The following is a 16,683-nucleotide window of genomic DNA, read 5'->3' as shown; positions in this document are numbered from 1 at the left end:
TCATTGGCACCAAGGCAGAAGCGACTCTCATCGCTGAAGACGACACGTCTCCATTCGTCCCTCCATTCACGCCTGTCGCGACACCACTGGAGGCGGGCTGCACGATGTTGGGGCGTGAGCGGAAGACGGCCTAACGGTGTGCGGGACCGTAGCCCAGCTTCATGGAGACGGTTGCGAATGGTCCTCGCCGATACCCCAGGAGCAACAGTGTCCCTAATTTGCTGGGAAGTGGCGGTGCGGTCCCCTACGGCACTGCGTAGGATCCTACGGTCTTGGCGTGCATCCGTGCGTCGCTGCGGTCCGGTCCCAGGTCGACGGGCACGTGCACCTTCCGCCGACCACTGGCGACAACATCGATGTACTGTGGAGACCTCACGCCCCACGTGTTGAGCAATTCGGCGGTACGTCCACCCGGCCTCCCGCATGCCCACTATACGCCCTCGCTCAAAGTCCGTCAACTGCACATACGGTTCACGTCCACGCTGTCGCGGCATGCTACCAGTGTTAAAGACTGCGATGGAACTCCGTATGCCACGGCAAACTGGCTGACACTGACGGCGGCGGTGCACAAATGCTGCGCAGCTAGCGCCATTCGACGGCCAACACCGCGGTTCCTGGTTTGTCCGCTGTGCCGTGCGTGTGATCATTGCTTGTACAGCCCTCTCGCAGTGTCCGGAGCAAGTATGGTGGGTCTGACACACCGGTGTCAATGTGTTCTTTTTTCCATTTCCAGGAGTGTATTTCCATTGTAGGTCTATATTTTCAACAAACAGAAACAGAAATTATGTACAGAGTAATCACAGGAGTAGTAGTTACTGACTCTTCTGGAAATACACAAAACAAGAGACATCAGGGGGTGGAACCAGTTGGTTAATACAGTATTCTGGAAGTTTGTTGAATGACTCACACTTTAGTTCAGGAGAACACTGTTTTTGCAGTTTTGACTAGGAATCCCTCAAATATGAATCAGACACTCTGTGTATCATGCTGTTAGTTTGTTCATTGAAACCACAATGGTCAATTGAGTGGTGGGCAAAAACAGTACTTTAGGCAGATGGGAAAGTCCATGGGCTAGCCAAGTATTGATGGAAGGTAGCAGCAAAGTTCAAATCACAGTTCAGCAGGAAACCACATAGCACATGGTCATCATCAGTAGATACCATGGAGAGCTTGCTGTTAATAGTAGCTGGTTGAGAAGTGAAACTGTGGCAGCCCTAAAATTTGCCACAGGTGTTTTTCTGGATGACCTGCCACATGGATGTATCCGTCTGTGCCACGCTTAGTGGACTCACCAGACATGCGTAATTTTATTGAATGGTATATCGATACACCAGGTGGGATTACAACCATTTGCAGCTCAGTGACAAGGAAGTGCAATTAGAAAAGTAACGTATGCTCACGTTGGATCTCTGCAAGTACTAGGAGTGCTAGGAACTTTTGATTAAAATCAAATGGACAAAAATTCAGGACACTTCTCAACATGCAGTAAACTAAAACTAACCTAAGACTTTTTCCTGGAAATAAAATATCCACAAATAGATATAGAGTTCAACAGGACAAAGGCCATTTAAAATCATTTTGTCATAAAAAGATTAATGTTCAGAACATTGTTCAAGATGCATATGCTTATAGAGGACGTGCCGTATGTTTCAACCACTGTCTCCTAGTGTTTACTGTTATGTTATTAGGCAGATAGAAAAAAAAATAAGCAGTTCATCAGTAGCTCAGGAAGTATTAGTTGAAGACAATATTATTGCACCTGGGAGTGAGGGCACTTTGGTCAGCTTATCGAGAGTTTTTATCGTGGTGTTTCACGGGAACATGCTGAGCCACTTGATATTATATAGACAACTGTCCTGAAAGCAATACCAATGTGATGGGTTTTCCTTTGTCATCACTGTACTTGTTTACTGTAATGTCACAGCCTGTTTCTGATAATGGCCACAGTTGGCCAAGTGCAATAATATCATGGTTGGGTAGTATGCAGGATGAACCTTCTCCAAGATGATGATGTAAAACCACTATACCAGAACAGATTAACTCTGAACAATATTTGTGAAGAGAATAAAGAGAACCAATATAGTAAATACAGCTAAATAAACAATGGAGAAAAGAAAAAAAAAGAACTTGTAAAAAAAGAAAATTAAGAGTATCAAGTGCATATTTGGGAACAGCTACGGAGGAGAAGAAAAGTATGTGAAGACCTATTGCAGAAGAATGTACAAATGGCAGGAAACCAGCATAAACAAAACCTAAAACAATGCTAGGAGGCTTGTATGACAGGCTCATGAGAAATCTTTGGACAAATTTGTCCGCATCATTGAACATGATGTACACAGAAAACAATTATTGGTATTTCAGATAAGGAGACATACAAACCAACTGGAAAATGATATAGGTAAAGTGAAAATAATTAAAGATGATAAATGGGTTAGACATTATCAAGAGTTTGGGTGCAAAAATTGTGATGCTGAGTTTTGATGAAGAAAAAAACCTGTAAATGTTGATATCATAATAAATGATAAACTACAAAGAAACAAAAAATGAAAGAAAAAATAAATAGGAAAGCTGCAGAAATAGGTGGAATAAATGTACAGTGGAAAAAAAGTGCAGGCACTTCTTTTCATCTAGGATTTCTATACCTTATCAAGTTCTGCTTTAGTATGAGATCCCAAACTTAAGGAACATGGTGGAAGCTAACTTTCTATGTAAAAAGAACACTTGGCTGTTGAGTGTTGTGCACAAAATCTAGTCAAAAAGCTTCAACAGTAGATTAACATTTGTTACTATCACACTACATCAAAATGATCCAAGTGGATTTAGAAAAGGGAGTATATGTTGTAGTGGCAACATTATTGCAATTAAAAATACAGAGAAAGACAAAGAGAATTTTACTTTAAAATGCACATTTCTGTTATAAATTTTGAGAAAGACTTTGATCAAAATAAATTATGGACAATAATGGTGACAGTGGCTGCTCATCACACTTCATAAGAACAGTCAGAAGTTTATAAAGTGAAACAAAAATAGCAATAAATGCATTAGAAAAAAGGAGAGGGGGAATAAAAATCACTCAAGCTCTGAGAGAGTGATGTTTTCTATGACCCACTTTTAAAAATATTATATCAACAATTTTCATAAAAACTGGAAATCAGAGAGTTAGCAAGGAATTAGATTAAAGTGTCCATTTAATTTAAGTGCATTACTACCTGCAGGTAACAAATTAATAATATAAGGAAGTGAAGATTATCTTTAGCTAGCAATACATTGTCTAAACCAAATATGTACAGTAACAGTCTAAAAATTTCATTACATAAGATGAAGGAATGGCCTAGCAACTAAATAATTGAAAAGGTGTTACATGTCACATTTTAACTATCTGAACTGTGACTCTGTTTACTATTATGGCAATGATATAGATGGAAAAACTGCCTAAATTTCAAGCAATCTGTGGAACACCAAACAGGAAAAGAAACAAATTGAATTTTTCAGCAATGGCAGCAGGTGGAAATAACATATGAGTAGGAGAGATTAAAGAAACCTAAGAAAATCCTGAACTACAACCCATAAGAAAGGTGAGATAGACAGTAAAATGCCACCCTTAAATGTGTGAGAGGAGGGAAGCATTTTAATTAGCACTGAGCTGAGTGAGAAAAAATATGCGCTTTCTCTAGTTCTGTCTATAGTTGGACAGTGGTAATAGTGAATTCTCAATCATACCATTGGAGCAACTTAATAGTTTGGTCTTCCACCATTCACAAGTATGAAGATGAGTGAAAACTAAAAAATTTCAGTCACAGTTAATGAAAATTCACATAATAACTTAGCTGCTCCATATAATGAGATACTCAATTTTGATATCCTCAGGGGTTGTTGCTTCAGGAAGTCCCAGAATTCTGTGTTGCTGTTGTACTAATTTTCAAATAAAACTCAGAGTATAACACTTTTCTTGTCCTATATTGTGACTGATTATCATGTACATTGGTGGAATAAACATTTGGCCATCTGACAGCCTCCGAAACACTCTCGCACAAACAGCTTCTGAAAGACAATGATGCAGACTGACTTCATGGCTTGTAGTCATGTCCTTTTACATAAGACTAAACAATTAAATACATTGTTAAATGTGTGATTTACAAAATAACAATTGTAAGTCATTAGATGATTTTAGTTACTTATATAAAAATATGAGCCACTACCTGTTCTGATATTCAATTTGTTACTTAATTTCATATAAAATTTCAATGAACTTTAGAGTACAACTTTTTAAATTACATCTTAGTTAATTATAAACAAATCACTTTGAATAAAATATTGTTAACAGTATTTTGGTTTGCTCTCAAGTAGAACTATCATTTTAAGTAATCATAATGAATAAACATTGTAGCTTTTCAGAAATAGGGGAGAAGTAAATTTTCAAGAATATGTGGTGCAACATGACTGCACAGTTCACATCACAAAATTTCAAAAATGGTTTATTAACAAATGGCTTACTCCCCTTAGTTGCTAATATAAATCGGGTAATACATTAATGTGAAATTTAATCTGAGATAGAGAACTCATTAGTACTAATTTCTTAAAGGGCAGTTTACTACTGTAACTGGGTAGAAACATAACAGTATAAACACCATAAAATGAAAAATTCAAGCTGACATGAGGAAGAAATTTCAGATAATGATGGGAAGGTAGCCCCATTTCAACAGCTCGACCAAGGGAACAATGAACATAAATTTTGGGAAGACAGAAGAAGCAGATGCATAATTTATTTAGTGTGTGGCTTACAGATTTATGTTTTACAAGTACATACAAATAAGTTGATACGAGATAAGATAAAATGATATGAATCAGTATGTGTGTGCAGTTTTTATACTTTTACTGGTGGCTTTTATTCTTACTACAAATGTGTGCATAGTCTACAGACAATAGCAGAATGTTCCATACATACAGGTGTGGTGCACGTGGAACATGTAATTTGACTTATTCTATCTTTCTTCTGTAAACAATATGCACATCTTCTCCTTTTCTTAGCTGGTGGTTTCAGTGCCCTTCCTTGAACTGGTGCTAATAATGAATTCACTGACTTCTTTACTCCTGCTGTTGCTTTCCCAGATTGATGATGAAAGTCCAATGTCTCATTTTTTATTGGTAGCCAGCATCATCCAAATTATGTATGCATTCATTACACTTAAATTGATCATATTGAAGAAAACCACCAATGGCCAGTGCCTTTGTTTTCTCTTCATACTGTGGCATTGTGTCGTCTGGTCCACGGTATCAACACCACTCTTTGCGGCATTGTATTTTATTATAACTTCAGGCTCCTTTACTTGTGACAATGACACCATTGGTTGGCCTTGAAGAAAGCTAAGGATGGTAACAACTTTGTTTCTCTTAGGAATTTAAGAGGCTATCATCACATCTGATTGAAAACCAAATAATGCTTACTTCATGTGCCTTATGGTGTAATAAAATCGGCTAGCAGTTCACCTTTGTGTTTTTGGATAGTACTGTCTAGCTTCAGATCTTCTGACAACAAATAACGAGCTAAATCGAGATGGAAAAACATTAACACAGATGATATTATGTTCAGACTTTTCAAGTTCAACCACCAAGGTTTTTGCGACATTCTCTCCAAGTCACATAGCTCTGGTTTCTTCCTTCTCTCTCAAGTAATCTTTCATCTTCCAGCAGTAGCTTTTTGCACTGTTTCAAATTGCCCAGAACTTTGTTCCATATCTACCAGGTCTTGGTGGGATGTATTGTCAAAATGGACATCAATTTCAAAATGTGACCAACTGTTCATCCATGACCATGCACCATCCTGGAATGTAGGCATCCCAAAAGGTAATTTCCCACATCTCAGAAACTTCTCTGATTGGTTCCAAATTGTCACTTGACCTGTATTCACATCAGGCTGCTGCATTGTAAATATGCAACACCCTCAGAATAGCATGGAAGTGGTTGTGAGGCGTAATTTCATTGAACATTGGTTGGCCATTCTCAACACTCCGAAGCTGACTGATTTCTTCATTTCTTGACTTGTAAACACCAACTAGGATCAGAACACCAAGAAACTTTTTGAATTCATGCATATCTATATCCACCCAGTCCTCTTAAACAATTTGACTGCCCTTGTTGGTCCACATACACACTTTGTCAATGAAACAACAACACAAAACAAGATTTTTCGCTATCACAGTTTCTAATTGAATAACTTGTAGGTTTCTGGTCTTCTTTCAGTACACCCTTCTTGCCCCACCTACCAGAAATTCCAGCTTGAGGAATATTTCATTCCCATTACAAGAAAAGAATAAGTCACACTCGACAGAATGTGCACTAATTTGTTTTATCCATCTTTGTAAAGGAATTCTTCATGATCCTCATCTTTGTGTAATTATGAGTTTTCAGTGACATCTACCTCATTATCACCTATCCAACAATTCCCTTATCTCCTCATCTGTCTCCTCATCTAATAGTCCTCTTCTCCGTAACATTTTCAGTTTGTAGAACAGACAGCTGTTATAAAATACTGCACCAAAATAAACATGTGCTTTTCACAAGGAGGACTGTTGAACACTAAAAGAATAACAGCACGAGTCAAAAAGATGCTGTGCAGACAGACATCTGGTTGTGTGAAAACTGCTTCTAACCGCATGGACCTGTGAGGCCTGTACAGGAGGAAATGTGCATCAAAACTTTAACACAAAGCCATAAGTAAATTTTTATAATTTTTTCCAGAATTATGACTAACTTGACAAATTAGGAAAAGTCATAAATGCAAGCTTTGGGAGCCAGTCGCTCCCTCTTCTGCCTGAAGGACTGAAGGTGGAGGAAGGGGGGGGGGGGGGGGAAGAAGAAGAAAAGGACTGGAGAGGTTTAGGGAAAGGAGTAGAGTTCAGAATAGTCACGCAGAACCATGGGTCTTGGAAGGCTTACTGGATGGGAGATGTATACTGCTACTCAGTTTTAGCTTCTGTCCTGTTACTTCTAGGTGTTTCCTAAATGTCAGGGATCTGATGAAATTCAAACTCAAAATATTTGGGGTGTCAACAGTGCACAATAATTGTATGCAAAACAATATCAATGACTTTAGTGAAAAGATTTGATTGTGTTTGTATTTCAGTTATTTCATTCTGCAAAATTGAAGTCCTTGATAGCAAATGGAAGAAATAATTCATTTCAGCCTTTTAGGTAGGTTACTATGGCTTCTTTTCCATGTGATAAAATTGCTGCAGGTGATACTGATACCAAAAGTGCTTGAAGCTTATGTTTCCTTTCAGGAATGAGATTGCAATTTGCAGAGGATATGAAGTGAATTTTAAATAAGACACAAAATTCTAAGTGTTATGTGAAAATGGATAAAAAAATAACAAACATAAGTTATATGATAAGAAATAGTAATGGTAGGAAATATACTTAAGAGAACACCATCTTTGCCTCAGAACACAATTGTGAGGACTTAATTTACAGATATGTCCTTTCCAATCCTTTTGATGCTAGAGAAGAGGAATGCTTTCACATAATGGGCACCTGCTTCATTTTGAATGTGTAGTGGCATCCCCAGGTCCATCACCAGTGGCCTGCTGCCATGAGTGGTCAAGACACATAGCACTTTTGGTTCTTTGGCATCAATCGGATATTGAATTCTGGAGCATGCAGTTTCCTGTACTCCATATTGTACACTGAAGTTTGTAGATGAATCCTAGAGTTGTTTTTGCACCTACCAGTCTCCTAGAATGGTGACACAATCTGCAGCAAAGAATGCACCCCATATCTAGATGATGTAGTAGTTTTTACAATCTTCTCCATCCATTTTGAACTGCTACCTACCTACTTCCAGCTTCCTAAAACATTAAACTGGCAGCAGGAAAGTGATGTGTGGTGCCTTTTGGTCTGTTCTTACACTTATGTTTAAGAGCATGTATTGGACTAGCTTTCTGTCTGAAAACATTTTACTTACTTAGTGACAAAATTTAGCACAGAGAAACCACATGTTATGTGAAAGGAAGAAAAGAAACATGAATTTGAAAAAAACCGACAGTAACCTGAAAATTATGAAAGACATGGACTTGATTGAAACATCATAGTTATTTATGTTGAGAAATTTTTTAAATGGTGTTGATATGAAATTTCTGGTATTGCATTAGTTGACAATATATTTATTTACATTGCACTAATTGGTATTTTATGCAGAGTGACATTTCCATTATTTATAAGTAAAGACAAATGTTGTAAAGTGGGGATTGTAGCAGGGAATTTTCTTAGTATTGGTAGCCATATGATTGAATTGATGATTTATGTTTCAACCACTGGGAAAACCTAACTTTTCACTAATAATAACTGTATTCTACAGAACGGATTCTGATGCTGAACTCCAACTGCTGAAGGAAGCTAGTTTGGCAAGCGGAGCTTTCAGAGCTGTAGTGTGTAACCACTGGGCCCTTGGTGGTCTGGGAGCACTGGATTTGGCTGATGCTGTTGTTGAAGCTTGTGACCAGCCTTCCAGTTTCAGGTATTTAATAATGTTTTCTTTCCTATCTATAAATGAAACTGTAAAATAATGTTACAGAGCTGAAAAATATTAAATTGTCATGACATACATTTTGAACTTTAACAAATATTTAATTTCTCTTTCCTTCACATCACTATGATAATATACATACATACATACAGAATGTGACTGAACATTTTACTTTATGAGTTTAATACTTGGAGGGAAGGGGGCACAGCATAATGTATTAATTGAATTTCATTCTCCATTTCTGTTATCTCCGACTGATATTCAGTTTTTTGCCTGACATTTAGTCTCACAGTGCTTTTCAGCCGAGTCATATATTGGTAACATGTTTCAAATTTCAAATCACAATAGGTTGTGAATATAGCTGATAGAAATATAGTGCCTTGCAATATGGTTCATTTAAAAGGGATCAGTTTTAAAAATTTTCTATCGGGCACCTACTCCCACTGAACATAGTATAGTAAAAGTCAATAATTACAGGAATGACATCAGAAGTCAAGATAAAGAAACAAGAAGTAAAGTCATTTGTCAGAGGTAGAAAAATTACTGATTTCATTTCACACTTTTGTAGTGAATTGCAAAAATATAGGTTAAACATATAAACAATTTTTATCAAATAAATCACATTAGTGTTTTCTAATATAAAACACAAAACATCAGCAGTCAGTCATGCATTTATTGTTGCTTATTGACTTATTGCTGAAGCAATGTGGTTGTCCACTGCTAAAATTCAATTTTTTTCTAGTATCTCATTGGCTCCATTCAGCAAAAAGGGTTTGCTAACATGAAATTAAACATTATTTTGTAGTATAGGTAAACCAATCAGAATACTGGTAATGATGTGGGAGCCAGTGCAAAAAATGTCATTGCAGTTAACATTCAACACTGCCAGACATACAACATTGAAAACTACCAATGTTTGAAAATATAGTATGGATACATAAAAGTTTACTCACCAAGTAGTAGCAGGAGAAAATACATTATGAAAGGCATGGAAATCTGTAAACTTTTGAAGGCAGTGGCTCCTTATTCTGGCAGAAGACTGGTAGAGCAAAAAAGAGAGATGAAAGAAAGGACTGGTGAGGTTTTAGTAAATGAGTAGAGTTATGGAAAAGTTGCCCAGAACCCTGGGCCAGGAGAGACTTACTGATGAGATGAGAAGGAAAGACTCTGAACTGTATATCGTTTTCATAATTTTTCATTGGTTTCCTTTACTGCTTGCTGTGTGTACAGACTGAATGACTCACTCTCTTCTTCACGAGTGTCTTCCTTTTGACTCTTACAACTGCAGTCTGGTTTCAATAGAAGTTGCAGGTAACCTTTTGCCCAATGTATTTTATCCCTGATATCTTCAGAATTATAAAGAGTGTATCCAGTCAACCATATTAATCTTTTATTTTCCCTAAATCAACAAATGTTATAGTGGGTTTGCCTTTCTTCAGTCTACCGTCAAAGCCTATTTGTAAGGTCTGTATCATTTCACATGTTCTTACACTTCACCAGAACCCAATCTTCCAGATCAGCTTCAGCCAATCATCCAAAGGTTTCTTTCCAGCTGGTCATAGGTTGTGTTCCGAAAATGAACAGCATAGAGACAGAAGTGATGACACTTTCTGCAGGACCTGGCCATCATTTTGCAGGGCAGTGCTCAAGCATGTACAGCACAAGCTGTTACTGATTTGTTTGACTGGTGGGGCTGCTAAGTGCTATACCACGTATTGCACTCCCATGACTTAAACCCTTGTGAGTTCAACTCAATTTCTAAACTGAAGGAAACACTTCACGGCATTCGCTTCAGAACTGCTACAAATTCTCCGGGCAATAGACCACGCCGTTTGAACTGTCAACACAACTGGCACTGCTAAGAGTATCCTATGACTTCCACATCGCTGGCAGTGGGTTATACACAAGGTCAGTAAAACTTTGAAACATGTATCTATTTTGTACGAGCTGTAAATAAATAGTTGCCACTGTTAAAGTTCCAACCCTTGTAATTCGGGCCCAATCATCTTTGCACTGCCTCTACTCCATCTATAAAATACTCGTGCTTGGGAGTCCCAGAGTTCTACATCCCATCGCTGTGATTGAAAACTTTAGCCTTAGAGCAAGTATGCCACCCTAAAAAGAAATCTGTTCAACTCATACTCAACCTTGGAATACCACTAGCCATCACCACATCAAGAGTCTTTACCTTCAGAAACTATATGTCACCATCCTAGAACCCAGAACTTAAACAGAAACAGACACAACAACACAGTTGTGAACCTGCCCTCCAAAAGCCTCAGTCCCACAGCTTTCCAAAGGTCTCACTTTTTACCCCACTCTCTAGTTCAGTCTTGTTGAGCCTGTTAGACATCTTCCCTCCTTCTAGTTTCTTAAGTGGAGGCATTTTCTGCCACAAATCCTATGAATCAGACTCATTCCAAAGCTAATACCGAACTCTACCTCACTAAATTTTCTCCTCCCTCTAACAGTGATTCACCCCAAGTCCTCCAGACTCATTCCCTGATGAGTTTTCCATAATTTCCTAACCTCTTTGCCTCATAAGCATTCTCCAAATCCCTCACTATGAAAAACAGCATCATATTAGCAGAAAGAATCAAAATCCTCCACCTAAAAACTTATCCCAATTTTATAATCCTACATGCTGGAAAAGGCTCCACCGCTGTTGTTATGAACTGCAGGGTTTGCACGACTGAGAGCATCCACCAGCTAGCTGCTATGTCCATCTACAAGTTCTGCCACATTAACCCTATTCCAATAGTCTAGCAGGATCTCCAGTCTCTTGTCAGATTCCAATAGTCTAGCAGGATCTCCAGTCTCTTGTCAGATCCCTAGATCCATCTCAGAACCTCTCTCTATCTCTCTCTTCACATTTACCACTCCCAGAACTCTGCCTTTTACATGCTTCTTAAAATACATGAATGCAACCAGTCAGAAAGCCCCATTGTAGCTGGATATTGTGTCCCCACAGAGAGCATCTACAAACTTGTTGACCAAGACCATCAGCCTATTTCCTGTAATGTACCCTCCTACATAAAACACACTAACTAATTACTCTACCAACTATCCACATTTCCTGTCCTTGTACCATCCAATGCTGTGCTTGTCACTGTTAGTGCCACCTCTCTTTGCACTAACATCCATAATGCCCATGGCCTTACTGTCATTGAACGCTACCTTTTGCTGTGCCTGACTGCCTCCATGACTCTAAACCCACACCCTCCTTTGCAGTCATCATGATCAATCCACACCCATAATTGATTGTCCTTTGAAGTCATTACCTGCAAACAAATCCATAGTTCAGCTGTAGGTAGCTGCATGGCACTATCGTATGCCAACCTGTTTGTGGACAGTCTGGAGGAATGCCTCCTAGTCACCCAGAATCCCAAAACTTCATGTGGTTCAGATTCATTGATGACATCAGGACCGACAGGGAGGACACTCTATGCATATTCCTCCAGAACCTCAACACCTTCTTCCCCATTTTCTTCACCTAGTCCTCTTCAGCCCAGCAAGCCACACACCTCATTGTTGACTTCCACCTAATGGATGGCTCCAATGGTACCTCCATTCACATCAAACCTGCCAATCACCAGTAATACTTCCATTTTGACAGCTATCAGCCTTTCCATACCAAGAAGTCCATTTCACACAGCCTAGCCATCTGTATTGTCACAAGCAGTCCCTATCTAAATGCTCTCAGGGTATGGCAGAGACGTTTGCAAACCAAAGTTATTGTCCTCACATTGCCTAGCAACAGATCTCCTACGCCCTTTCTCCCCAGTCACCTACCATTCCTCAATACCACTGATTGGCCACAAATGAATGCCCTCCTTATGACTCAGTATCACCCTAGACTGGAGTGGCTAAAATGTTCACCGCCAGGTTTTTGACTATTTGTTGCCATTCCCTGAAATTAGAAATATCCTCTCCACTTTCCTCCCCACCTCTCCTACTGTGGTATTCTGCCATCCGCCCAGCCTGTTACACCTATCCTATACCTGCTTCCAACTCTTTGCCCTTTGGCTTATAACCCTATAAAAGACCTAAATGCAAAGTGTGTCCCATACATCCTATGACTACCATCTACTCCAGCTCTGCAACAGGCATTTCCACTGCATCAAATGTGGGCCATATAGCCTACCAACTTAGCTTCAATCACTGTGTGGTGAACTGTGTGGACACAACCACTAATAAGCTGTTTTTCCACATGATTGGCCACTGCCAAACTGTGGACAAGAGACAGCTGGACCACCCAACTGCTGAGCATGCCATGCAACACAGTGTGCTCGACTTCAATGGCTGCATCATAACTGCTTTCACATCATCGCCAGATTTTTCTGAGTTGCGCATGCAGTAACTTTCCCTGAAACACATCCTTCATTACCTTCACACCACCCTCCTCTCCCCCTCCCCCCTCCCCATGATGTCAACCTTTGCTGGTCACTGCCATGTGCCTCTTACCCTTCCCTGTTCCCACTCCAACCTCACACACACTTTCTATGATCCCCACTACCCTCTTCTGCACAGCTCCATCAATGCTGCACCTACCACACACTATCCTGTCTAGTAATGGGATCAACCAAATGAAAACAATCAATTCAGTCAGTTGTTGGAAGACAGTCAACTCATTCAGTTGTCATTGTATGTATCAGTTGAACTATTCACTCATTCTTTTGACTCAGTCTGTGGGAGCAACCAAATGAAAGCACCCAACACAATCCATTCTAGTTTTTTATGTTGACTGAATTATTCATTCTTTCTTTTCAAGTGAAAGCAATCTTTAGTTTGTCTGTTGGTTGAGCTGTGCAGTCATTTGTTCAACTGAAACCACTCTTTAGTGCTTCAACTGCCTGAGCAATCCTTCATTCTTTTGAGTGCAAAACTAATTTGCTGTACTTTCATTAATTGAACTGAAGCAATGGTATATAATCAAGGTACACACTCTCCCAGAAGGTAGCCTTATACTGACAGGGTAAGTAAATACATCTTAACTAAGTACTGAAAGGAGTTATTTTCTTTTTGTCATTTAAAACTGATTCATATATTTCAGTGTATTGTAGAAACTCAAAGAAACAGGACAACATAAAGCACAGGCACAGCTTAGTTCTTAACAGTGTGGCACATGTATTTAGGGCAACAGCAAAAGATATTGCATACAGAGATATGCTACATAGCAAAGAGATTAATACAAACATTTCACTTCAACACTTCCCTTAAATGTTAATATTTCTAAGTACAGCACTTAACATACACTCCTGGAAATTGAAATAAGAACACCGTGAATTCATTGTCCCAGGAAGGGGAAACTTTATTGACACATTCCTGGGGTCAGATACATCACATGATCACACTGACAGAACCACAGGCACATAGACACAGGCAACAGAGCATGCACAATGTCGGCACTAGTACAGTGTATATCCACCTTTCGCAGCAATGCAGGCTGCTATTCTCCCATGGAGACGATCGTAGAGATGCTGGATGTAGTCCTGTGGAACGGCTTGCCATGCCATTTCCACCTGGCGCCTCAGTTGGACCAGCGTTCGTGCTGGACGTGCAGACCGCATGAGACGACGCTTCATCCAGTCCCAAACATGCTCAATGGGGGACAGATCCGGAGATCTTGCTGGCCAGGGTAGTTGACTTACACCTTCTAGAGCACGTTGGGTGGCACGGGATACATGCGGACGTGCATTGTCCTGTTGGAACAGCAAGTTCCCTTGCCGGTCTAGGAATGGTAGAACGATGGGTTCGATGACGGTTTGGATGTACCGTGCACTATTCAGTGTCCCCTCGACGATCACCAGTGGTGTACGGCCAGTGTAGGAGATCGCTTCCCACACCATGATGCCTGGTGTTGGCCCTGTGTGCCTCGGTCGTATGCAGTCCTGATTGTGGCGCTCACCTGCACGGCGCCAAACACGCATACGACCATCATTGGCATCAAGGCAGAAGCGACTCTCATCGCTGAAGACGACACGTCTCCATTCGTCCCTCCATTCACGCCTGTCGCGACACCACTGGAGGCGGGCTGCACGATGTTGGGGCGTGAGCGGAAGACAGCCTAACGGTGTGTGGGACCGTAGCCCAGCTTCATGGAGACGGTTGCGAATGGTCCTCGCCGATACCCCAGGAGCAACAGTGTCCCTAATTTGCTGGGAAGTGGCGGTGCGGTCCCCTACGGCACTGCATAGGATCCTACGGTCTTGGCGTGCATCCGTGCGTCGCTGCGGTCCGGTCCCAGGTCGACGGGCACGTGCACCTTCCGCCGACCACTGGTGACAACATCGATGTACTGTGGAGACCTCGCGCCCCACGTGTTGAGCAATTCGGCGGTACGTCCACCCGGCCTCCCGCATGCCCACTATACGCCCTCGCTCAAAGTCCGTCAACTGCACATACGGTTCACGTCCACGCTGTCGCGGCATGCTACCAGTGTTAAAGACTGCGATGGAACTCCGTATGCCACGGCAAACTGGCTGACACTGACGGCGGCGGTGCACAAATGCTGCGCAGCTAGCGCCATTCGACAGCCAACACCGCGGTTCCTGGTGTGTCCGCTGTGCCGTGCGTGTGATCATTGCTTGTACAGCCCTCTCGCAGTGTCCGGAGCAAGTATGGTGGGTCTGACACACCAGTGTCAATGTGTTCTTTTTTCCATTTCCAGGAGTGTATTTCAGTTTGATTTTAAATATTCAAGCCAGGTATATGGTATTGGTTTCATGAGAATATCTGCAGCTTGATTATTATCGATACATGCTTGATAGCTAACTGGCCTTCTCGAATTTTCTCATTGATTTAGCACATATGAATATCAGTGTGCATTAATCTCTGATGAAATTCAGGATTTTTGACCAGTTGCATTATCAACAAGAAGAATAAGAACACTCTCCACTAGTGAAATTTCTTTGTAGAGTTTGTATAGTCATATTGCTTCTCTTGCCCCTTCACTGGCAGTCAAATATTCCAACTCAGTTGTTGACAATGATATGCATTGTTGCTACTTTCTTGCCCAGGTAAAACTGCTCCCCACAAAATCTTGTAACATCTCTGATAGTGAGTGTCAAGCTACAGAATCACTAGAATAATCAGCATTAGTATATATCTCGGGTCTTTCATTTGCAGGACTAGCTACATACTTAATACCCAGTGACATTGAACCTTTGATAATTGTATGCTTTAGAATTCTTCTTAGCAAAAACCAGTGATTTTCCTGATGATTCTCTAAAAATGTTGACACATAGCTCACTTCACATGCTATATCAAGCCTTGTACCAAAAGCTAAATACATTAGACAGCAACTACTTCTCCATGTGGAGCATTTGTTATTTTATCATTAGCCAATTCATCTGGTTGTAGATATTGGTCAATTGGAGTTGACATAGGATTTGCCCCTGTCATATTAACTATCAAAGCATGTCTTTAGCACAATTTTCTTGATTAATCTCTATTGAAACATTCTTTCACATATAATGTTAATATTTAAGAAATACTGTACTGGCTCTAAAGTGATAATAGTCCTGAATTCAATGTCCTTCTTACTTGCAGATATTAATCCATCATTGACATACAGAAATAAGATCAATTTTATCATTGCAGTCTTCTTGATAGAAGAGATCTGCCTTACTTTCCGTAAACCCAAGATTCACTGGGAAATCCTTGAAAGATTGATTCCAGTGCTTCAGAGATTCTTTTAGTCCATATAAATTTTATGAAGTTTGCACACCCAATCATTCCCATCAGTAAATCACTCAGGCTGCTGCATATGTATTTCTTCTTGTAGGAATCCAAAAGCAGGTTTTACATTGAACTGCAGCAAATGACAATGTTCGCCAGCAGCAATCCTTAAAATTGCTCAAATTGTATCATATTTAGCAACACGACTAATTGTTTAATTATAGTCAATAACGTCTTGTTGACTAAATCCTTGGACAGAGAACCTTGCTTTAAAAATGTTATCATTAGATTTACAGTTACTTTTGTAAACCCAACAGTTTCTAATGAACTTTTTATTTGGTGGCAGAGGTTCCAAAGTCCATATAGCATTTCCCTCCAGTGAAGCCATTTCTCCCCCCCCATTGCTTTTATCCATTGTTCATGGTCTACATATTTAACAGCCTCTGTATAATTTTCAGGCTCATTTACTCAATTAGATAATC

The 16,683-nt window shown here is 40.1% G+C and overlaps 1 protein-coding gene across 1 annotated transcript in view; it reads left to right on the top strand.

Moving 5' to 3' along the window:
• Window positions 1-16,683, top strand: part of LOC124794632 (C-1-tetrahydrofolate synthase, cytoplasmic) — a 148,792-nt gene that overhangs the window by 103,135 nt on the left and 28,974 nt on the right. Inside the window, 1 exon segment of the mRNA XM_047258139.1 lies at window positions 8,354-8,512. Coding sequence (XP_047114095.1) covers window positions 8,354-8,512 — 159 coding nt within the window.

The sequence above is a fragment of the Schistocerca piceifrons genome, chromosome 4 (genome assembly GCF_021461385.2).
Source record: "Schistocerca piceifrons isolate TAMUIC-IGC-003096 chromosome 4, iqSchPice1.1, whole genome shotgun sequence".
NCBI lineage: Eukaryota > Metazoa > Arthropoda > Insecta > Orthoptera > Acrididae > Schistocerca > Schistocerca piceifrons.
This window is presented reverse-complemented; position numbering and strand designations above follow the sequence as displayed.